At 39.1% G+C, this 24778-nt stretch overlaps 1 protein-coding gene across 3 annotated transcripts in view; it reads right to left on the bottom strand.

Annotated features, from left to right (window-relative positions):
* The window catches only part of NRG3 (neuregulin 3), a 959051-nt gene that overhangs the window by 138668 nt on the left and 795605 nt on the right, over positions 1 to 24778 (bottom strand). For 2 of the 3 annotated variants that reach the window (XM_050959091.1, XM_050959094.1), the window contains exon 4: positions 723 to 749. In XM_050959091.1, coding sequence (XP_050815048.1) covers positions 723 to 749 — 27 coding nt within the window. The remainder of the gene's footprint in view (positions 1 to 722; positions 750 to 24778) is intronic. The other variant, XM_050959092.1, reaches the window with a different exon arrangement.

Here is a 24778-nt window from a genome sequence, read left to right as displayed (position 1 = left end):
ATAAAGTTAATAGCTAACTTATTACTTCTCTTCAGACTATCTTCCTGAAATATCAATAGCCTGTTTCAGCCTCAGTTAAATTTTACCATTTTATTACAACATTAATTCTATATAAAACATCAAATTTAAAAGCATTTTAACATTTACAGTACTCTTTCAGCAAGACAGATATGTTACTAGTGAATCTTTTCCAATGCCTAAAATCTTATATACAGCATTATATTCTCCGTTGCCATGATACAGAATATTATTTTTCACACTATGTTGTGCTAGAGTACACAGAAATAAAATATGGGAACTTGGAAATTTTTAACCCCCACAATACTTGGGGAGCATGAGGCTGAGATTGAGAGACAATTCAAAATTTAATAAACAACTCTAACTCGTGTTGCAAATGTAAACACATAGGGCCAGATTTTAAAGGGATTCAGGTGCCTAGCTGAATTTTCAAAGGCATTCTAGTGCCTAACACTCTTGGATTTCAGTAGATGTTAGAAGGATTTTCAAAAGCATCTGGAAGCCTAACAACCATTGAAATCAATGAACGCTAGGCACTCAGGTACCCTGTAGGTACATTAATATCCTTAAAAATCTGGCTCTGAGTGACCACTCCAAAGCCCATTGAAGTCAATGACAGCCTCTCCACTGGCTTCAACGGGTAATGAACTTGCTCCCAGAGAGATCACCGTTAGTAAGTAAAAGGAAGAAAAGTGAAAACTTACCCATGAATTCAATTCCTAAGTGATCTGCTATACCGAGGAAAGCATGGAAAAGAAAAACAAAGACAGACAGGAAAATGTCAGAATTGGGCCCAAATAACACACAAATCATCATCATTAAATGTTTATATTATGCTAACATCTTAGGGCTCCCAATGGGAGCATGGGCCCAGTGTTCTGGTTGCTGTACAGATACAGAAAAGGGACAATCTCTGGCAATTAGGGTTTACAATCTAAAGAGAGGAGGATCTAGACAGAAGGGGATGGACCTACAACATTCAAGCAAATGAATGTGGTGACGAAGTGGCCCAGTTTTGTTCATTATAGCTTCTATACTTGGCAAAGTAGATTTAAAATGCTATCATTCTGATGTGGTAATAATTTACTTTCATTTTATGATGATATAAATGACTATACTAGGTGCAGAGCAACAGGAAATCAGACCCAGAAAGCTTTGGCCAACAGTTTCAAAACTGGGTATCTAAAGTTAATCTCCAAAAAAACATATTTAGGATTAAATAACACAAAAAAGTGTTATAAATATGCACAGAGATAACACAGGCTGCTGGAAAATCATCTCACCATCCTTCTCCTGGAGATGTGAAAGGAAAGCATTTTAACTGCTGTCTGCTTCTTTTCATGTATATGCAAATAATCACAATAGAGAGAGACCCACTGGGTATTTGGCAAGACTGGTAGTTTAGCAAGTATAATATGTAGGAAAAATGGAATTAAAATAATTGTATTCACAATACTAAAATGAATTAGGATGAAACTTGCTCACTGGCTCAGGATTTAGATATATGTGGCTTGGGAGTTGTGCTTGGAGGTTACATCTTGGATCCAGAGCACATGCTGGATATGCTCAGATTCTGACTTCTACAGGGACTGCTTCTGCCAGGCAGAGCTGCAATATGTGTTATTGTACTTCAGTAAAAGTAATGGCCTTGGCCTTTAATCCAGTTAACTGTGCAACGTGTTTTCTTTCTATACTATCCAGAGTGACAGCAGCAATATACAGAACATCATGAATAAAAATACTCTGTATTCTGTGAGCTTTCAAATCTCTCTCAGATATGTTTAGTAGGGTACTTCACAAGACCTTTTAAAAGGTTCTGGATGTACTGAACTTTCACATTTAACTAAAAATAAATATCAATAGCACAAGGAGGAACTGAACACTGTTAAGAATCTGATCTTGAAGTGTTTATAGACAATGAAGTCAAGCATAGTTTTTTTTTCCAAAAGCAAAACCAGCTAAGTTCAGCCATGTCTCTGTCACATCAATGCTAGATTCCATATCTCTGAATGCGATGTGAAATCACATGGTGCTTACTGAAAAACCAGGGACCCAAATCATTCACCACACTAAGAACATAAGAACGGCCATACTAGGTCAGACCAAAGGTCCATCTAGCCCAGTATACCATCTTCTGACAGTGGCCAATGCCAGGTTCCTCAGAGGGAACGAACAGAACAGGTAATAATCAAGTGATCCACTCCCTGTCGCTCATTCCCAGCTTCTGGCAAACAGAGGCTAGGGACACCATCCCTGCCCATCCTGGCTAATAGTCGTTGATGGACCTATGCTCCATGACTTTATCTAGTTATTTTTTGAATCCTGTTATAGTCTTGGCATTCACAACATCCTCTGCCAAAGAGTTCCATGGGTTGACTGTGTGTTGTGTGAAGAAATACTTCCTTTTGTTTGTTTTAAACCTGCTGCCTAATAATTTCATTTGGTCAACCCTAGTTCTTGTGTTAGGAGGAGGAATAAATAACACTTCCTTATTTACTTTCTCCACACCAGTCATGATTTTATAGACCTCAATCATATCCCCCCTTAGCCATCACTTTTCCAAGCTGAAAAGACGCAGTTTTATTAATCTCTATTCATATGGGAGCCATTCCATCCCCGTAATCATTTTTGCTGTCCTTTTCTGAACTTTTTCCAATTCCAATATCTCTATTTTGGGATGGAGTGATCACATCTGTACTCAGTATTCAAGATATGGGTGTACCATGGATTTATATAGAGGCAGTATGATATTTTCTGTCTTATTATCTATCCCTTTCTTAATGATTCCCAACATTCTGTTTGCTTTTTTGAATGCCGCTGCACATTGATTGGATGTTTTCAAAGAACTAGTCACAATAACTCCAAGATCTCTTTCTTGAGTGGTAACAGCTAATTTAGACCCCATCATTTTATATGTATAGTTGGAAACTGCTAGTTTTGCTACACTACTACTTGGAAAATTTGTCAGACTCCAGTTTGATAAATTCATTTATGATCATATCTTCTTTACAGTATCTGCTATAGAGAACAAGAATGGTTATGCAAAATGCACAACAAACATTTTATAAAGAAAGAACACTGGATAGTGTTATGTGGTACAGCTAGGAGAAAGACCGTTGGATAGTGTCACGTGGCATAGTCTTATCAGAATGAGTTTGGCATGCATACATTACTCAGGATTGATGAATCCACAGATGGTTTATACAGATAATCCCACTTTTCTTTCATTATTGGCATGAAATACATAGGTCACACATGCACCTACGAATCTTATATTTTATAATGCTGTATATTGACGCTCACATCTATAGATAGGGTATATTATTTTCAAAGGTATAAATGTATGAATGCATATGGGATCATAAACTACATGAGTGGATAGTAATCTCAGCACATATTATATTCATAGAAATAAGATTAGTTTCCTTCCAAAATTTTCAGGTTTAATTATGTGATATTACGTGTGTACATACGCAATTTGCATATATTATTTGTCGCAAATCACACAATATTTATTTTATGTTCTTCCTTAAACACTGTAAATTAAATCAAGATATTTATTTAGCCATCATCTGCTTACTTTAGAAAATTATAATGGAGATCAAACGCTCTCGTCTGGTCTCCAATGGACTTAGAATATTCAGTTATAAAGAAAGATCAAGACATATTGTCTTTACGTCTACGGCAGAACAGTTGATAAAAAATCATCTTTCCCAAACTGGGTCAAACATATAGCATAAAAAAACCCAATGTTTTTCATCAGCAATCTGCAGTCTCCTTCAAGAGTCTGCTGGTATGCTTTTCTTTTAAAAGTGCATGGGATATATTCACCCTTCCATGAAGAGCTAGGGAGATTTTTCTAATGGGGGAGGGATAGCTAGATGGTTTAAGCATTGGCCTGCTAAACCCAGGGTTGTGAGTTGAGGGGGTCATTTAGGGAACTGGGGAAAAAATCAGGGGATTGGTCCTGCTTTGAGCAGGGGGTTGGACTAGATGACCTCCTGAGGTCCCTTCCAACCCTAATATTCTATGATTCTGTAGATCAGTAGAATGCTATTATAATAATTATTTAGGCTACTTCAAAATGCAATGAAATCACTGACTTTTAGTGGTGTTTGTGAGGGATGGGAAACAGGTGGAGAAATGTTAGGTAGTGGCATTTTATATATCCCATATGCCTAAAAAGCAACATCAGCTACTGGCATTATATACTGCTGACAAAGCTTTTTTCTACAGATTATGATGAAAAGGAGTCTATCTGAAATAAGCGTTCATAGACCAATATCCCAGCTGCCAAATGATATTCTTATTCCTAGTTCTACAAGAAATTAGAAGAAAGTATCTGGGTATGAAAAAAAGCCCCAAAGAACAAATAAAACAAACCTCTTGCTGACTCAATGCACATATGATGTTCTACCCACATTGGAATATTTGATGAATCCCTCTTCCTTTCCCGACCTCCTTCTTTCCCCAAGATGTAAGCATAGGATACAAATCCTTTTTTTAGGATGATTATTATGTCACTTGATAGCCTCTTTAAAATCATTGTTACCACTTTTTGTAAATGGGTAAACTAGGCACAGAGAACTGGAATTGTCTGGATATTTATTAAGATAAGTCTTTCAGGGCAGTTAGTTGATACCCGACTAATTCTAACTGCTATCTGAAGTGAGAACTGCTGCAGATGATAGCTGATATAGCCCTAAGGACTACATGTTTTGAATTGACCTAGGAGGCTGCTAGACATCACAGAAGCAATGCTGAAATGCTTCTGCAATGCACCAATTTTTATTTGTACTTTTTCTGTCTATAAATCAGGTGTTCCTTTTTTTTTTAAGTATGAATGCAGAAACATTCATATCCCCTATTGGGATATATTTTAGCATTTACAATAATTTTTTCAAGGATATTTCTTGAATACTCTAACATAATCACTCTGTTTACATTTCAGGATTAATGATTTAAAGGAGCCCCATTTCACTAACCCCCTTGATAGCAGCAGCAGCCATACACTCCTGAATTAGTAAATAGTATCAGAATCTCCTGATTACTGGGCCTTGAAGGGTTTCTTTGTCCATCATAAATCTTCACAAGCAGATAAGAGAAGCTAGGCTGCAATTTACATAAGTCTGAATATAACCAGATCCCCTCCACCCTTCAATGCACACACACTTCTTCCCTCTAAGACTCATTATACAAGAATTTGACTTTATACAAAGTCTCCTTCAACAGCTAACATTAAGGACTTATTTTCCTTAATATCAATGCAGCTGCAGCAGCAGTCGTGTTTACTAGAGAGTGCAGTCTGTGGTTTTGATATGAAATAAAATTTTAGATGGCTATGAGTTCAGGAATGTTAGCAGTCATTCAGTAAACCAATCAGTCCCATTGTTCACCTAGTAGCATTTTTACATTCTAGAGGAAAAGAGGTGTAGTTGCCAATACCAAGACAAAAAAGATAAAACGGTTGTTTCCCAGGTTGGCTTTTTTCGGAAGAGACACAACAGAGGATAAAAAAGCTCTTTCGAAAAGCTCAGATTGAATACTGACTCTACTGAAATAAAGTCCATATACTGTATTGTCTAACTTCTAGCAAACATAGGACTAGAGTCTCATGTGATATAAGGAAGTGGAAACTTTCTTTAAATCTTTTGTCTGTGGGAGAACCCAGCATATGTAGAGAAGTGTAACCAACTGATACCATGGGGCATATCAGAGGGACAGAGAGGCATGATGGAGGCAGTGGCTTGAACATAATGAGCTCTGGCAATCCCCAGCATCATCAGCTGTCTCTCCCAGGCAGCTCTTACTTGTGTTTTGACCAGGGCAAAGAATCAGGGAACTGTAACTTACACGTTGAGGGTCCCTGTCGCAATGGGAACCTAGGCTTGGATTGAGCTTTTACCATGCAGACCATAGTAAGGGGCTCTCCCCATGTTTGATGAAGAAGGATCGATTTTGTGAGACTCCTCTATGGGGTGCAGCATATTCCCTTCCCTTCTACATGGCCACCCAGCCGGTCATGGGAGGTGGAGCCATGACTCCACCTATTTCCTGCCCCTCCTCACCCAGTTTTACCCTTGGGAGGGAATAACGTCTGAGGAGCAATCTTAGCACTCCACCAAATATCATGACTGCTTCAGGCAGCCCTCACACAGAACATGCAACATGTCTGGGAGTCCTTACTCCTGCCTGTTCCTTATGAGGCCATGGTAGACAAGGGCCAATCTGAACTTTAGAAAGTAAATAGTATTTGTATTTATCATTTCTGGGCACATCATAAGAACTAGCGGAGTCACAGAACCTCATTCTCCATTGCCCTACTCTTTTTGTGGTCTTTTACTCCTGTACAAGGAGGCAGGGGCTGGGGTTAGGAAGGGAGGAATGCTACTATTCTGTTTTGGAAGCATTCTTCACCCACTTTGCATAGCTGTAAATGACAACAAGGTGGGAGGTGGTAGGGAAGCCAGACCTCGGTGCTGGCCCCCAAGAGCCTACATTCTAAATTCAGATATCACACAACAAAGTGAAATGCAGAGAGGGACTAAAATCAGAGTGAGGGATGGAGGAGAGCAAGTGAGGGTTGGAGTCTCTGCTCTTTCAGTCACAAAATAACCAAATGCACAATTGTAAACTACTCTGAATATTCTTCATTCTCTGCATCCATGGAACACAAGAGAAAAAAGCCAAGTTCCAGAAAACAGAAGTGAACATAAGGGTACCACTTAATTTCATTTTATAAATAACATGTTCATTTGGTAAACAACCTAGAGCATCTGATTATGAGCCAAAAGGTAAGTCTTACATAATAGCTGCTTTATGAAAGTACTATGATACACCACCATTATGGATACAAAGTGGTGTGCATGTGCGCATGTGCACACATAGAGTGTCAGCAGTTTCTCTCTAGTGGGTAGACGATCCTACCAGGGAGACACTCCTCATATCTTGAAATCAATCTTCAGCTGCAATGCAACACATACACACCCTATAAAATATTAATGATCGAAATTAATTTGCAACTTAAGAGATAATGGCCCCTGCGTTCATATCGACATCGTACTCTCTCTCTTCACAGCAGACAAAGCATTCATAGCACAATTTTACAAAAAGTGCAATAGCAAATTTCAAAGGTAATAATGACAATGCTGTGATTTCCTCTCAGAGTGGGTCTTTTTTTGGAAAATGTTGTTAGCTCCTTGAATTGTCAATTTATTTAAATTAATGCCAACATTTCCTGCTTTTGAAGAACTTTCCAGAATGCCTGAAAGGAATGCCAGAAAGAATGAAATACCTGGCTGCTGCAAAATGATTGCATGTACGCAGGACAGTATAAATGTGTTATTATTTTGCTACCAGACATTTACCACCCACAATTAAATATACAGCAACATTGTAGGTTTCTCTAACTTCCAGTATGGGGAACACTGACAATACCATACGAATGGTAAATACTGTCCTGCAATAAATGTCCCATTCTTTTCAAAGTGTCCCTGTACCCTTTTTTAGTTCAGTGTCATGTCATTTTAGTAATAGATTGAGCACAAATGAACACAGTATTCCAGATGAGGCATATATGTATTATAATGATATTGGGTAACTTTTTCAAAAGCCTCCATGTGATGTTCCTAAGTCCCATTTTCTAAGTGCCTAAATCTCACAGATTTTCAATAGCACTTAGACTTGTAAGTCCTTCAGATGGTTTGGAAAATGTTAACCATTGTCTTCATTTCAGTGGCCCGGAAAACTCTCCCCTTTTTACATAGAACTCTCCGCTCCCACATGGAAGGAGGGCACTTAACCACACCCGCACCCACCTATCCACCCTGTAGAAGCTACAGAGTATTTTTTGAGAGTCCATACTGAGGGAGGGGGTAAAAAAGGCACGAAAGAGAGAGGAATGGCAATTTACAATCTCAGCCCTCACCCCCCTACTCTAGACAATGCAGCTTTGGGTGCAGGCATCCCATAGATTCCCTGGGAGCCCAGCAGACTTTTTCTCAATCCCCTTCCTCCTGACAGAACCATGTGGAAACATCTCTGTGAGGGGATTTTTCATAGAGATTTCATCCCTTAGGTCTCCCATGTGCAGGTTTCACTGGGGTGCTCCTTTTCATTGTGCAGTCCACCTGGATATTGAGGGCTTCTCCCTGAATGGTTACATTCATTTTAGAACCCAGCAACATTTATGAGTAGTTTAGATTATTTCTTATGTTATCCTTTACTTTATGTTTATCAACACTGAATTGTATCATTATGCTCTTCAGTCACTTCACTTTGTTATGTCCCTCTGGAGTTTCTTGGATTTTTTCCAGTCTTGAATAACCTACATGACTGTGTGTCATCTGCAAATTCTCCCACCTAACTGCTCACTTCCCCTTTCATTAATAAATAAATTAAACAAAGCTGGTCCCAGGTCCTGTTCTGGCAAAGCACTTATGCACATATTTAACCTTAAGCTCATGAGTAGTCTCATTGACTTCAAGACTTCCCATGTTGAAAACTGACCATTTATTCCTGCTCTGTTTTCTGTCTCTTATCGTTTCTAATCCATGACAGTACTTTGTCTCTCTATGATTACTTAGTTTTCTTAATGGCCTCTTTTGAGATACTTTGTCAAAGTCTTTTTGAAAGTCAATGATACAGCATGGTTGTAACCAAGAGCAGAATTTCACCTGATGATTGCAAGGACAATATTAATAAAATTATCAGGAATTGTGGATGTGCCACAGACTTTACATTTGAAATAGAGGGCTAAATTCTTGTTCTCAGTTATACCTGTGAAAATCCAATGACTTCAATGCATAACTGAGCACATAATTTGTCGCAGAGATTTTTGAGAGTGTTTTGTGTTGTTACCAGGATTTAGTGAGGTGAAGAAAAGGGAAGATGCAGGGAAAGGACTTAAAACAATGTGGGTGGTCTAGAATTTGCAAATAGAGCCTGATCCATCTCTCAGTGAGGTTGATGAGAGTTTTTCTGTTGCTTTCAGTGGAAGCTAGATGCTACTCTGAATAGGTTATTTTAGAAGTGTATATTTTTATTTTAATATTATGTTAAATGTTGTTATTAGCATCTCTTCATGCTCTGTTATAGCAGTGTTTTATTGTCCCCTCATTCTTTGGTTTCAGTACTAATAAAGGACATACTAGAGAGCTTATCTTTCCTATATATATATACACATTTGATCTATAGAGAAAGGAATAAAAGAGAAAGAGGGGAGGGGGAAGAAGAATCAAAGGGCAGGTAAAATGATGGAATGATAGCAGGCTAAAACTGCATTCATTAGATATTTCTGCCCACAACAGCATGAGCAGAACTGGGTGGACTATTTACAAGGAATTTTTTTCATTCACAAGTTATCCATCAACAATGAGATTAGGATGTTCATGGTATGGTTCGTTATTTGTAGAATATTTTATGCAAACATATTACAGGCTAAAAATTACAGGGACAAATGTGTGAAAAAAGAAATAAAAGAGTCCCAATACCATTTAAAATATTTATATTTACCCCTCTTTCCCCCTTGAGATATAAGTTAAGGAAAGCTGTCAGACTCAACTTTGAATTCCTTTGCCTTTGTTGGTTTGCAATGCATGAGACCCTCAACACTCGTAACATTCTTTTTTATCCACCTAATCTGATTCTAACCTAAATTGGTATAAATCTAGAGGAATCCACAGGAATGATTTTGTAATTCACCATCAAATAATGTAGTTACTTTAAGGAATCAAATCAACAAAAAATGTATACAACAGATATATTGCTGAAGTCCATGCATCACTCCAAAAGACTGGGTCATTAACTAAACAATGTGACTGTTATCATAGTTTATTATTGTGATTTCTGCTCTGTTTTGAATCATGATGTTCTGAAGACCTAACATATTACTAAGATAGGAAGGTTATTCATTTTGATATCTAATGTTACGTGTTCCTTTCTAAACAGATAATTGCTGATGTGGGAAAAATGCTCTGCTTTATGGTCCTTGCACTGTGTGTATTTGTTGCTAGTCTTAAAGTCGCTTTAATTTACACTTTATAAATACATAGGCACCTGGGAATACCTACTAATGAGCATAACAGAGGATACACTTGGGCTCACTAATGGATTAATTTATTACTACTTTGAAGAGAAAATGTGACATTATATCTGAGTTGCAGAGCTTTTTTCCTGACAGTCATATTGAAATGATACTTTCCCCAATTCAAAAGAGAGGGTTTATTATCCCAGTTGCCCCCTAATGCACCAAGTAACTGAGAATATAAAGTACATCTCTAAATGGCAGTGTCCAATAAAAGACAGAACTAGACTAGAAAATACTCTCCAGGGGCTGCTGTGGCCATTATAATCTGTTCTAAGGTTAGGCTGACTTTGGCAAAGAGGAGACAACTCTCAGTGCTAGAGCAATGTACTTTCCTCTCCAATGAATCCCACCAACTAACTCATAGGATTAGTTAAATTGCCCTATGTGGAGGAAATGTGATCACAAATCTGTGGTGAATTATACTGGGGCAGCTAAAATGCTCTAGCCATATGTGGCAGGAGGGAAGAAGGTGAAGTTTATTTTATAGGTATAGTCTCTGTCTAACCTGTCTCAGACTCAAGTGAATAAAAATTCACAGGTGCTTGGATAAGAACAGCATCTTCTCCTGGAAATTTACAAGAGTATATTCTATTTCTTTTTCCATTATGGTTTATGATGGTTAGTATTAGATAGTGTTCACCCTGTTAGTATATTTAATGATGTTTAGCAATATGACAAGTGATATATCTACACCAAAGCAACTGGTTTTTTGAACCCAGATTGGTGTCTGTTGATTTAAATGGAGCCCAGTGTGTTTTGGGACAAGGATATTTCTCCATTTCAATAGACAGTCTCATTGTCCAAGCTTCCCCTCCCCCAAGTCATAGAATATCAGGGTTGGAAGGGACCTCAGAAGGTCATCTAGTCCAACCCCCTGCTCAAAGCAGGACAAATCCCAAGATAGATTTTTGCCCCAGATCCCTAAATGGCCCCCTCAAAGATTGAGCTCATAACCCTGGATTTAGCAGGCCAATGCTCAAACCACTGAGCTATCTCATTATCAGGATTAACCCATTAAGCCATTCAACCATTTTGAGAGATTTTGATTGGTTTTGTTCCCTATCCCCTCCACCCTAGCCCATCTGCAAGGAACAGATTTCCCTTTTTACATTTCTAGTACATGCTATTTTTTTTATTGTATCCAGGTTATTTAAGAGGCACAGTAAAATTTTTAGAGATTCAGAAGATTACCACTCAAAGAACTGGTGGAAATATTATTTGAGACAGTTAAAACTGGACAGGACAAAGAACAAGAAATATAATAAGGAATAATTGTACTATGTCTTAGGAGGGACTACATAACTATCTGTAAACTTTTACCCTTTCTCTGTTGTATATGATTCTCTGAACATAAAGATACCGAGAGTCAGATTCCCTGCTGTTACTGATCTCTTTGTACCTCTCAGGTGGCAGAAGGGGTTTGGATAGCATCAGGATCTCCCAGACTGCTCTAAATTACACTATGTACATCAGAAAGCTAGCTTACCTGTTTCCCGTATGTCATTCAATCCATATAAAAGTGACAAAAGGAATGTATATCCAAATATCCTTCCTGCTGTGCTTGGTCATTTTGTAAAACAAACTTTTCATTATTCATCCAATTTTTTAAAAATAGCTGTTTCATATCAAACCATTCAAAATTTGGTGTGCTTTCAGTGTAAACCAATGAAAGATGTTCTGAAATCTGATTTAAAAAAAAAACACCTTTCAGTGTGTAAACAGATAGAGCTATTCTTACTTTCAATCAAATTTCATAATACAAGATTTTAAAAAACAAGTTCCTAAAGTTAGGGCTCTAAATCCACACTTTGGCTGTTACATAAATTAACTGATTTTTCAAGTGGCTTCTGGTGAAAATCAATGGCAGTAGCTAGGTGCACTTAGCATGCTGTTGAAAATCAGGCCATTTTTTTAGGGGCCTAAATTTAGACATCATACACCGGACCATTTTCACTGTAATGTGTAAACCTTGTATTTCATTTCATTTTTTTGGCACAGTCACTAGTGATCACATCTACGACATCTCAGATGTGCTGTTTTTATGGCCACTGATAATAGGATAAGTAGTAATTGGCTTAATCTGCAATAAGGGAGATTTAGGTTAAAGGTTAAGAAAAACCTTAAAGATAATTAAGTATTGGAATAGGTTACCAAAGGAGGTTGTGGAATTCCTGTCATTGAATGTTTTTAAGAACAGGTTAGACAAACACCTGGCAGGAATGGTCTTGGTCCTGAGTCAGCACTGGGGGTGTGGGGGTTGGGGTTAGGAGGTGGACTAGATAACCTTGTTAGGTCCCTTCCAGCCCAACATTTCTAAGGATTCTGTTTTTCTATATTGTGCAGGAAACTTCAAAACCATAAAATTAGATTGAAGATACCATCAAAAGGTTAATTGTTCTTTTCGCCACTTTTGTTAGAAAAATTGGTGAAAGGGAGAAAATTTCAGCTGGATTTGCTTTGCAAGCAAAGTTGTTTGTAGTGCCCTAAGGGGTGACCCTGGCATAGCTGCAAGATGGAGTCCCTAAACATCATCGATCCAGTGCCAAAGGAACACTTCGCATTTGACAAACGTCCAACAAAAACTGTTCTTATGAGGTATAAATAATATACAGTGCTGAAGAATGGAATAAACTATTGATTTTCTCTCCCTTTGTATGACAAAGCAGAACTTGCTTGTGGCACTGCTTTGCTCTGCCACCAGAACTGAAAGATTATCTGTGAAAATAAATAATAATGTTCCACTCTTCAGAGAATTATGTAAACTAGAAATACCAACAACTGCACTATCTGGAGCCTGCAATTTCAACCAGGATAATTTTGCCTTTCCCCCATCCTAAAAGAATGTCTCAAATAAATCACCTAAATTTAATACCATTATGTTATCTCTACAGGTAGCAAAGCTAATAAGTAATTTATTGTGGCTGCTGTGTTGACCTTTAATGGCCAGATCTACTCTTGACTTATACCCAAGTAACTGTCACTGAAGTGTTTAGGATTGCAAATCAGTACAGAATTTGGCCCTATGGTATTAACTATTTGTGTGTGTATTTATGTACAGTAGAACCTTAGAGTTCCAAACACCTGGGGAATAGACGTTCAGGGCCGGCTCCAGGCATCAGCCAAGCAAGCTTGTGCTTGGGGAGGCAGATTCTAAGGGGCGGCATTCTGCCCAATCCTAGGGCGGCACAGCCGTGATTTTGTTTGTTTGTTTGTTTGTTTGTTTTGTTCGCCGCTCTGGCCGCCCCGTAGGGGGCAGCAGAGCAGAGGAGGAGAGCACCCTGCTGGGAGCTGGCTGTGCACTCCGTCTGCCCCAGCTGGTGCCAGGTCTGCAGCAAGCCCGGCAGCCCGTGTCCTTCTCTCTCTGCTGACCGGAGCGGTGTGGAGCCTTCCCGGCAGGCAGGGCCGAGTGGTGAGCGCCCTGGCTGAAGGATGCCCTGGCCGCCCCTCTTCTCTTTTTCCCCCCGCTCCCTCTTGCTAGCTGGGGCGCACACTCCACTCCCTGGGGCACGTCTGCAGCGCAGGGAATCCCACTAGCCGAAAGTTTGCACCCTGCCTCTGGCCGCCCTGCAGGTTTTTGTTTTTGTTCTTTTTTTGTGCTTCGCCGCTCCAGCCACCCCGCAGGCTACTGGCTCTGTGGATGTTGTTCAGAACTCTGAAATGTTCATAACTCTAAACAAACGTTATGGTTCTTTCAAAACTTTACAGCTGAACATTGACTTAATACAGCTTTGAAACTTTACTCTGCAGAAGAAAAATGCTATTGCAACCATATTAATTTAAACGAAACAAGCACATAAACAGTTTTCTTACCTTGTCAAGTCTTTTTTTTAACTTTCCCTTAATTGTTTTAGTAGCTTATTTTTAACACAGTACTGTAGTGTAACTGCCTTTTTTTTTTTTTTTTTGGTCTCTGCTGCCATCTGATTGTGTACTTCTGGTTCCAAAGGAGGTGTGTGGTTGACCGCTCAAGTTCGTAACTCTGGTGTCCGTAACTCAGGGGTTCTACTGTGTATATATACATACACCAAAATAAACTAAATCACTCTAGTTTTTGTGTAACAGTTCTTGATTTAGCACAGCACTTGTGCTTGTACTTCATTTTTAATATGTATATAGTCCCACTGAAGTTAGCGAATGGAACTTTTCACATGATAAAAGCTAAGCATGTGCTTAAGAGCTTTCCTGCATGCAGGCCAAAATCCTTAAGATTAGAGTTTTTGTTTTTTTTCTGGACACTGTGAAAGAAGAGAACATGGAAACATATTACTTCTGATTTATTTCATATGTGATACCCAGAAATGGTCACAAACTTGTCCGCATGAGTAAGGACTGAGCAAGACCATCAAGGTTTGGCTCCATTACATGCTTCGTCTGAATCCACACAATTTAAAGATGCTCTTGAATTTTAATTGCTAATAGTTTCAGCTTACACAAATAGAATTGGATGCAAATGAACTAACTGGTAAGTGCATTATCCAGAATTGAAGCCATCCACATACCAACCATTGAGCTGTACCACTGCACGTGGTTCATTATAAAACAATCTTCACTCAGATGTTGAAGTGCTTTCTAAATGTATCTACCAAAAACTTAAAACAAATGTGACCACTTTATGTGATCAGATCCTTCTCTTGCATCTGAGCATGCAGCAAATGGTGCATCTAGTTTACTAGCTTGATTTATGGAATTCAGTAGCCTTTGCTGAAAGCTTCTTTTAAAATAAACCCCACTAATCAATATGCATCTAATAAAGCAGGCATTTTTCTAACTGGGATGCCAAGATTTTCCCTGAGATTTTGCAGTCTCGGCTTATTAACTATATTGGTTTATAATTGGCAGAACAAATGAAAACTAACTTCCTTATTCAGTATCATTACTGAGTCCACTCTTCTTATCTCTGGTAGGTCTTCTTGGTTTTTGGCTTCATTCAGTGTTTGCAACAATAAATCTATTATTATTTCTATTGCATTAGCATCGAGGGGCCCCACTCATGGACCAGTATCTTATTGTGCTAGGAACTGTAGACACATGTAACAAAAAGACAGTTCCTACCCCAAAGACCTTACAATCAACTATTAGATTTACCAACAGCTTATACAATTAAGCAGTGACCCATCTGCTCCTATGCTTTTTTTCCATTTGTCCAACGACTAATAGCTTTCTTAACCTCACCTAATCACAACCAATGAATCTTCTGATATAACATAATCATCACTGTCATCTCCCACCTCTGATTGGCTAATGATGCCAGCCTCTATCACCCACTTATTATATTTTCAAACAAGCATCTTCATGCTTTCTCCCATGCTGTCTCTCACTCTTGGGAGGCGCTCCCTCTGAACATCTGCAAAGCTAATGCATTATCCTTCTAAATCCCTCTTTATAACTTCTCTTTTTCATGATGCTTACAGGGAACTTCACAGCAGTTAGGCTGCTAGTATGGAGAGACCACTACCTGTCATGCTGGCCAATACTGGCTCATTGTTTCTTCTATTCCCATGTCCCTCTGTATCTGTTTGTTGTCTCTTGTCTTATATTTGGATTGTAAGCTCTTTGTGGCGTGAACTGTCTTTTTGTTCCATGTTTGTACAGCACTTAGCACAATGAGGTCCTGGTGAGTGACTAGAGCTCCTAGGTTATGGCAATACAAGTAAATAATAATAATTTGACAGCACTTTGTGTTTCAATGTTCCCTGTGCACTCAATTACAAACTCACACTGCAAGCATCCATATGAGTAAGTTTATGCACATGAGCAGTCCCTTTACACTCAATGGAGCAAACTCATTTGCAGAAAATTAAGCGCACACACAAAATCTTTCCACGACTGGGATATTAGTCAGTCAGCTTTTCCCTTGCCAAAAAGACTGTCACAGGAACATCAGAAACAGAGCAGAAAAACATCAGGACGTACTATTTAAAAGATGTCCTGTCAGAAAACTGAAATTTTTATTTAATTGACCAATTTTACAAGACTCAAATTCACAGCATCCTGTTTAAACAACAGGCTATATTTTAAAAACAGAGGCCCAAACCATCAGTTGGTGTAAATCAGCATAGCTGCAATGAAGCCAATGGTGCTATTCTGATTTATACCAGCTAAGAATGTGGTCTATAGTAAGCTAAATTCTAAGCTATTCAGCGGGCTGTTTCCCCTCAAGAGAAGTGTGACTGATGATATTGTCATAGGAACGATAGAAACCTAGATGATATGTGCGTGTGTTGGGTGGGGACTGCAGAGACTAGTTAAGATGGACCAAATAAAAATCATCATCATCGTACAGCTAAAATCAAATACTGTATATTCTATAGCTGTGCATTTTCCCATTGGCACATGTGAATTAGATTACAGAATGCAAATAGCTCACTTAGCTAAAGCCAATGGCAAATTATTTTAAGTGTTTGCATCCAGTAACTTTCCTTTCTAACAAACCTATATTTAGATGGTAAGTGATATATAAAGGACAGAACTGCAGGTGGCCTTTCACCACTCACTCAGAAATATACATTATGTAATAGTTGCATAACTTGATAAATGTGATACAGTAAAATGCCTTTTGGCTTAGTTCCTATTTACTTTTCAACACGCTACAACCACTGCAAGGATGATCACTTGCCTTTTTTCCTCATCATTAAAACAAAACAAACAAACAAACATACACACATTACAGAATTGAAACCTCTCATCAATTACAGCTCATAAAACAGGCTTGCTCAGAGAGCCATATAGACTCATAGACTCAGACTCCAGGACTGGAAGGGGCCTCGAGAGGTCATCGAGTCCAGTCCCCTGCCCTCATGGCAGGACCAAATATTGTCTAGACCATACCTAATAGACATTTATCTAACCTACTCTTAAATATCTCCAGAGATGGAGATTCCACAACTTCCCTAGGAAATCTATTCCAGTGTTTATCTACCCTGACAGTTAGGAACTTTTTCCTAATGTCCAACCTAAATCTCCCTTGCTGCAGTTTAAGCCCATTGCTTCTTGTTCTATCATTGGAGGCTAAGGTGAACAAGTTTTCTCCCTCCTCCTGATGACACCCTTTTAGATATCTGAAAACTGCTATCATGTCCCCTCTCAGTCTTCTCTTTTCCAAACTAAACAAACCCAATTCCTTCAGCCTTCCTTCATAGGTCATGTTCTCAAGACCTTTAATCATTCTTGTTGCTCTTCTCTGGACCCTCTCCAATTTCTCCACATCTTTCTTGAAATGCGGTGCCCAGAACTGGACACAATACTCCAGCTGAGGCCTGACCAGCGCAGAGTAAAGCGGAAGAATGACTTCTCGTGTCTTGTTTACAACACACCTGTTAATGCACCCCAGAATCATGTTTGCTTTTTTTGCAACAGTATCACACTGTTGACTCATATTAAGCTTGTGGTCCACTATGACCCCTAGATCTCTTTCTGCCATACTCCTTCCTAGACAGTCTCTTCCCATTCTGTATGTGTGAAACTGATTGTTCCTTCCTAAGTGGAGCACTTTGCATTTATCTTTATTGAACTTCATCCTGTTTACCTCAGACCATTTCTCCAATTTGTCCAGATCATTTTGAATTTTGACCTTGTCCTCCAAATCAGTTGCAATCCCTCCCAGTTTGGTATCGTCCGCAAACTTAATAAGCGTACTTTCTATGCCAACATCTAAATCGTTGATGAAGATATTGAACAGAACCGGTCCCAAAACAGACCCCTGCGGAACCCCACTTGTTATATATAGCATTATACTGGTCCAAATCAGCCACTGACATACCTGATTATCACAAAGCACTTCAATTAAGACTTGAGGTACAAAAGTATTGTTACATTGTTTTACATATAAGGAAGTAAGATACAGTAAGGTGACTTGCCCAAGATTGTAATATGAATCAGTGATAGAGAGACCCAATGCTCAGTCCTGTTGTCTGATCTTCAGACTACATTCCCTTTCTATCAATTTGAAATACATGGGATAGATAGGAAAGGAGGTATAGTGTAAATGATGGATTTTAAGTCTTTAAATCATGATTTGAGGAGTTCAGTAACTGAGCCAGAGGTTAGAGGTCTATTACAGGAGTGGGTGAGTGAGTTTCTGTGGCCTGCAATGTGCAGGAGGTCAGATGAGATGGTCATGATGGTCCCTTCTGACCCTAAAATCTATAAGACTGTGCTCAGAGTTATCATAATTGCTTAATGGCACTGCAGCTGCTGAGGAGCCAACAGGACGATTGGTCCATTCTGTACCCCTTCCACCTTCCCCCATCCTTCCACAATAAGGGCTCACACAAAGCTGAGCTCTGCTCTGGGCAAGGCCTCTGTGCTGCTCCCCAGATTTAGCCCCCTTTTACATAGTAAAATCACACTGTGTCTGTAGCCTGTCCAGTTTCCACATACAAGGACTCTGGTGGCTGCATATGCTTTTATTTATTTATTTGGCTGAGCTTTAGAAGGGCACCTAAGGGAATTAGACATCAACTTCCCACTTAACTTAAAAAATATTTGGGTACCTACTTCCCTTAAGCTCCTTTGAAAATCCCAGCCTTGAGGTTACAGAAATTGGTCCCTTTTCCAGTATATGATAGTAAAGTCTCCTAAGATTAGATAGGGGTTGGGATGAGGAGAGAAAGCTACATGGTTATCAAGAAACTAGTAAAAGTTGTGAAACACACCCTAAAGTAACATACGGCCATTTGAACAATATATTGTCTGAAACGTTGCTGGAAGCATGCATGAATTAGATTATTTACCTTGTCACAGGCTGAAAATTTAAACTGGAATGCAGTATTTTTTTGAGCGGTGGAGGTAACACAAAATGTCTATTAAGACACAGCAAGTCTATGAGCATCTTCAAAATATCTATAGGGGCTTTTGCAGCATAATTTCTGAATGAGCATTTGAAAACATGGCTGTGTAAAATATAACCAGCTTCCAGAGCAACACTGAAGGGATCATTAATAGTTCCCCATATTAGAAACATATGACATTTAATGAACATTTTTCATGCTAAATGTTACTTTACACCTTTCACAGCTCATTAAACAGTTCTCTTGCCTACACAAAAGTTTTCAGGTGGAATCCTGTTTGCTGTTCTGCAAGGGCACAGGAAATTGGGTAGGTTTTTATCAACATCACAAAACCTAATTAATTTCCTCAACTTCTGGAGCCTCTGAGTACTCAGCTCTTTTGGAAATCAGGCCATTTATTTATCTGCCTAATTGTGAATTTAGGAGATTAGATTTAGGCCCACAATTTTGAAAAGAATTGCTCATTTATTGCAATGATAGTATTAGTAAAAAACATATAATGTTAGGGGTTTTATATATTACATGGAGACAGAATTATTTGACGATACAATCAAACCCTGATTAATGTGTTTCAGTTTTGAGATCCTCACTTATATGAAAATTGCACACTTCAAAACCTACTGCAAGTTTGTAATAGGGCTCCCTGAAAGGATTTTAACTCTTCTTAGAAAGAGAGAAGATCATCCTGTTCTTAGCAAGGGATTTTTCCATGTGTTAGAGAAGAAGAAAAGGAGTGGCCTCATTTTTTTGTTAAAACTTCACAGAGCCATAAGCCAGAAAGCTTTGAAGACTTATCACTGTCTTGGACTCAGTACGAAATGATAATATTAATTCTATAGCTGGGACAGTTTACATGATCTTATGGACGATCACCCAAATAGTATATTCCTTCCTCATGATCAGTTCACAAAGATACTCCAGTACTGCACAAACATCTCTTGGCTGAAGTACTGAAAAACATGAGTAAGTGCTTTGATTCAGAATTCCAGCCTACCTGTGCTATTGCAATGCTAATCCCCCCAGTACTGATTTTTCTATACAATGTGTTGTTTAAAAATGAAGTAGATACTTTGTTGGCCAACATATGCATTATGGCCTGCAAACTCTTAAGTGTGTGCTTAACTTTATACATGGAAGTCATTGGGACTACTCACAAGTGTAATGTTAAGCGTGTGCAAATATTTGCAGGGTAAAAGCTTACAGAGAAGTCATCAGGTTACTGTAGAAACTGATAGGGTGCAGTCTTGTTTGGGGGAGGGTTGTTTGTTTGTTTGTAATGGGTCTGGAAAATTTCTATAACTCTTGGGAATTCATTTGCAGATTGATCCAACAAAACACTTATAGTTAAGTACATGCTTAAGCTAGTGAGTAGCACCTAGTCACTTAAGCATGCCTTTAAATGACTAATGTATTGGGGATGCTCAGAATCACAGGAAGAGCTCTGTCCAATGTCCATGGTATTAATTAAATAATTTCATGCACCATGAACTCATGTATACTCTATGCAAATAAAATAATGGGTTTTATGTCTAACTCACCTATGCCTAATGCTCCTTAAAATACCGGTACTTAAAAGAAAATGTATTCCTATTCAGATGTAAAGTAAAGTTGCAATATCAGAAGCTGTAAGCAAACAGCTTAAAAAGGGTAATAAAATGGATCACTAAGATGTCATCATCTCAAGAAAATCAGTATAAAAACTGAATGAAGTAATTGTAGCTTTGGATGCATTGATAGAACTTAGGGTATTTGGTTGAGATCTACAGTGGTAAGGCTTAAAAACATTTCAATTGCATTTAAATAATGAATACGCTTCCTTCAGAAGTTCTAATACTAATTAATGAGGTAATAAGTAATGAGAGAGAGTTTTAAATAAAATACAGATTCATGCCATGCCTGCCTCTCTTACCCTCTTCTCGCCTTTACTTTTAGCTTATCCTTACCTCAGTACTCACCAATAAATAAATAAATATTGGAGCAAACATGACATTTGCTGCCATCACATCAGATTGTAAGGGTACGTCTAGACTACCTGCCGTATCGGCGGGTAGCGATCGATTTCTCAGGGATCGATATATTGCGTCTCATCTAGATGCAATATATCGATCCCCGAAAGCGCTCCCGTCGACTCCGGCACTCCACCAGCACGAACGGTGGAAGCAGTGTCGACAGGGGAGCCGCGGACATCGATTCCGCGCCGTGAGGACGAGGGGTAAATCGATCTAAGATTCTTCGACTTCAGCTATGCTATTCACGTAGCTGAAGTTGCGTATCTTAGATTGATCCCCCCCCCCAGTGTAGACCAGCCCTAAGTGTAACCCACACACCTCCTGTGTGTGGAGTTCTGTCACATCTAGTGGCACCAAGACCACTTAGAGAGCCTTAAATGAGTCTGCTCTACAGCCTTAGATAAGAGCCAGTTGGCTTTTAGCTCATGAGGTAGAGAGGCTCATGCACTAAGCTCCAGAGATCCCCAGTTTCATCCTGCCCACTGACAACCGGGATCTGTCGGCACTGCAAGTGGGGGCTTGTCCAGGATTTCAACAAAGAAATCTCTAAGATCAGGACGTGCTTCCTCAGCTAGGGGAAGTATGTAACCCACAAACCTTTTGTGTGTGGAGTTCTGTCCCATCTAGTGGCACTGAGATCCACTTACAGAGAGAGTTTAAATGAGTCTGCTCTACAGCGTTACCTAAGAAGGAGTTGGCTTTTAGCTTATGCTGTAGAGGCTCAGGCACTAAACTCCAGAGGTCCCCGGTTCAATCCCACCCACCGGGTTCTGTGGGTGTTACATAAGCTCCTCACAGATGGGACGGTGTTTGACCAGTGCCTAGCAGAATGGGACCCTCTTCTTAGTTGGCCCTTGGGCACTACAACACTTAAGAATAGTTACCATCCAGTAATTCCACTGTCATCATTCAAAATACCCAACAACTTCTTCAAAATATTGTTATATAATGATTGAACAAAATGAGTGTTTATATTTGGCTGTAAAAAACAAAGGAGGTCTCTAGTAAACTTTGTGGTCTAGAATAACTAGGATCACACTGATACAAGACTCAAAAATTCAGTGGATACAAATAAAAAGTACCACTAGTCCCTATCAACATGCTTCAGTCACAAGCTGGAACAACAAAAAGCTAATGTTTGCCCTAAATTCTCCCCCATACACTGCAATTAATGTTTATTAATCTAATGTGAGGACTGTGCCAAAAAACCTCGCATACAAATATTAAAGTGAGTAAACTGAAGAGCTGCAAGCGTGTTGCTTGTGAGCAGATTCAGTTCAAATGGAAGCAAATCAAAGTGTACCCACATGCCAGTACCTGCAGCACTGACATTTCGCATGACAGCCCCATGTCAAATTACCATTTATTGCAACAAATAACCTGGCGCAATCAGTACATTAAAAAGGAAGAGAATTCTTTCCATAACCTTCATAAATCTTACCCCTTTATTTAAAAGCAAAACAAATATAGGCAATGTGAAAGTAATTGGTCAAGAGACTTCAGAAGAAAAAGGAAACAAAAAGTCAGCTGCTCTTTATACGAATTCTCATTAAAGCTTCTCTTTACAATGTCTCAAAGTGACACTTTTCTCTCTTCTTGCTTCCCCATAACAATTTAATCCAAGGATCTCAAAGTATTCTATGCTCCTTGATAAGCCTCACAACACTCTCTATGGACATGATTCAAGAAATTATATGCATTTAAAATAGCACTTAAATATGTGTTTAACTTTAAATCATATGTTGAAGTCAGTGGGATATAATCACATGCTTAATATTAAACAGATGCTCCAGTGCTGTCCTGAATTGGGGCCTGTGTTGGATACACCCATTTGAAGTTTTGTGACTTGAGTTTGGTTACACAGCAAGTTAGTGGCAGAGTCAATAACAGAATCCAGAGTCCCAACGTGCAGTCCTCTGCTCTAACCTTACTAGAAAACAGCGAGTGCCTCACCACTCAATTGCATTCCACTGTTATGGAAAATCCCTCTAGAATACGATAGAGATAAAATGTATAGGAAAATATAGACATTATCCTAAACCCCGTATAATGTAATAAAGAGTGGGGCCCCTCCACAATGTGGCTGGCCCAACTCCAAATGGAAAGCCTGTGTGGCTGTCCTGGTAGAAGGATAGGAAAGGATTGCCGGAGTCCAGGCGTGGTAAACGGTGCTGGTATGTGAGGCTTCAAGGGATGAGATGTCTTGAGTTCTGATGATTACTTGCACTGGTGTGAGAAATGGACTACTTATTTGGGACTTTTTTTATGGACTATTTGGACTATGTTGTCATAATAAGCCACACCCAAAGAGCCGCGACAAAAGAGAGAGTACTGAGACAAGAAAGCCTGAAGTGAAGCTTTTGGGTTACCTGAGAGAGGCAACTGAGACAGGCTTGCCTGTCATGCTATAGCTTGTCACAGGCAGGTGCTCCGGGTGGGATCACCCTATGATGAGCACTTTCATAGGTTATTTATTTATTTTTTAAATTCCTATATTTTTCCATATCTAGTATATAACTTTCTATTAAATTCTATAGGATGTTTTGAAAAATAGAACGGTTCTAATTTTCTATTATAGGCATATATCTGAAAGAGGGGATTTTATTTTTTCCAATCTGTGCTGGATGGGTAAATGGGAATATGATTCTGTTAAAAGAAACAGGAAAGGGGAAAACAAAACAAAATTTAATCACTTACTTAATCAATGTTTTCTCTTTGGAGCTTATTTTGCCATATACCTGGGACTTTAATTGCAGATCTAAGTGAATATACATGTTAATGGGCACTACATTCTTAATAGCTACAGCACTAAAATGCATCGTCATGCCCTACAATAGCTGTTCTTGTCACTACCACAATAGCATACCAGCTATGGGGGGAAAAAATCTGTTTAAGGGCCAAATTCAGAGGAAATGAATATACAGGAGTATAAACTGGTGTATTAACATCTTCTAACCTATTGACTGCATAAATTATACAAACTTAGACTTTCTTGTACTCTGACTCCCTTAGACTAACAACCACATACCAATACATGACTTCTGTATCCACACCACATCTGAATTTGCTTTCTGAGTCTAATGGAGTTCATTAGTTATTGTAACTTACAGGCTGAAGGGCTGTATCACAGAGTGGCTGGCCCCTTTAAGAGGAGTCAGGCCCAGTCTACCTGTGATGGACTTCTTTAAGGAGAATGAGCCATCATGGTCCACTCATAAGTAACTAAGGCCTGGATCCACAAAAGAACTGAAAAGTAGCTGTAACATCTAGGTGCCTATAAAATCAGAGGAAAAAATAATGAGATTCACAAAGCCTGAGTTAGGTGCCGAGACTCCCTATAAAATGCATGAGGTGAGATAGGTGCCTTACAATTCAATCCACAAAAGCCAGCACACTAGACAGGGAGCCACCTAAGTTAGCCAAGGGGCGATACCAAAGGAGGGTGTCAAGGTCTTTTCCCCACTTTGAACTTTAGCGTCCAAAAAGTGGGGACCTGCATGATCACTTTTAAGCTTAATTACTAGCTTAAACTTGGTATGCTGCCACCAGCCAAAATATAGTGTTTGGCACACTTCCTGTTCCCCCAAAACCTTCCCTGAGGGAACCCAAGACCCAAATCCCTTGGATCTGAACACAAGGAGAAATTAGCCTTTCCCCTCTTTTTCCCCCTAGACTTTCCCCTCCCTGGGTTACCCTGAGAGGCTACACTGATCCAAACTCCTTGGATCTTAAAACAAAGAGGAATTAACCTTCTCTCCCACCTTTCCCCCGACCAATCCCTGGGGAGTTCAGACCCAATCCCCTTGGGTCTTAAAACAAGGAACAAAATTAATCAGGTTCTTAAAAAAGAAAGCTTTTAATTAAAGAAAGAAAAG

This window comes from Gopherus flavomarginatus, chromosome 6 (assembly GCF_025201925.1).
Source record: "Gopherus flavomarginatus isolate rGopFla2 chromosome 6, rGopFla2.mat.asm, whole genome shotgun sequence".
In the NCBI taxonomy this organism is placed as follows: domain Eukaryota; kingdom Metazoa; phylum Chordata; order Testudines; family Testudinidae; genus Gopherus; species Gopherus flavomarginatus.
Note: the sequence above shows the minus strand (reverse complement) of the source record. Positions and strands in the feature narration are given on the sequence as shown.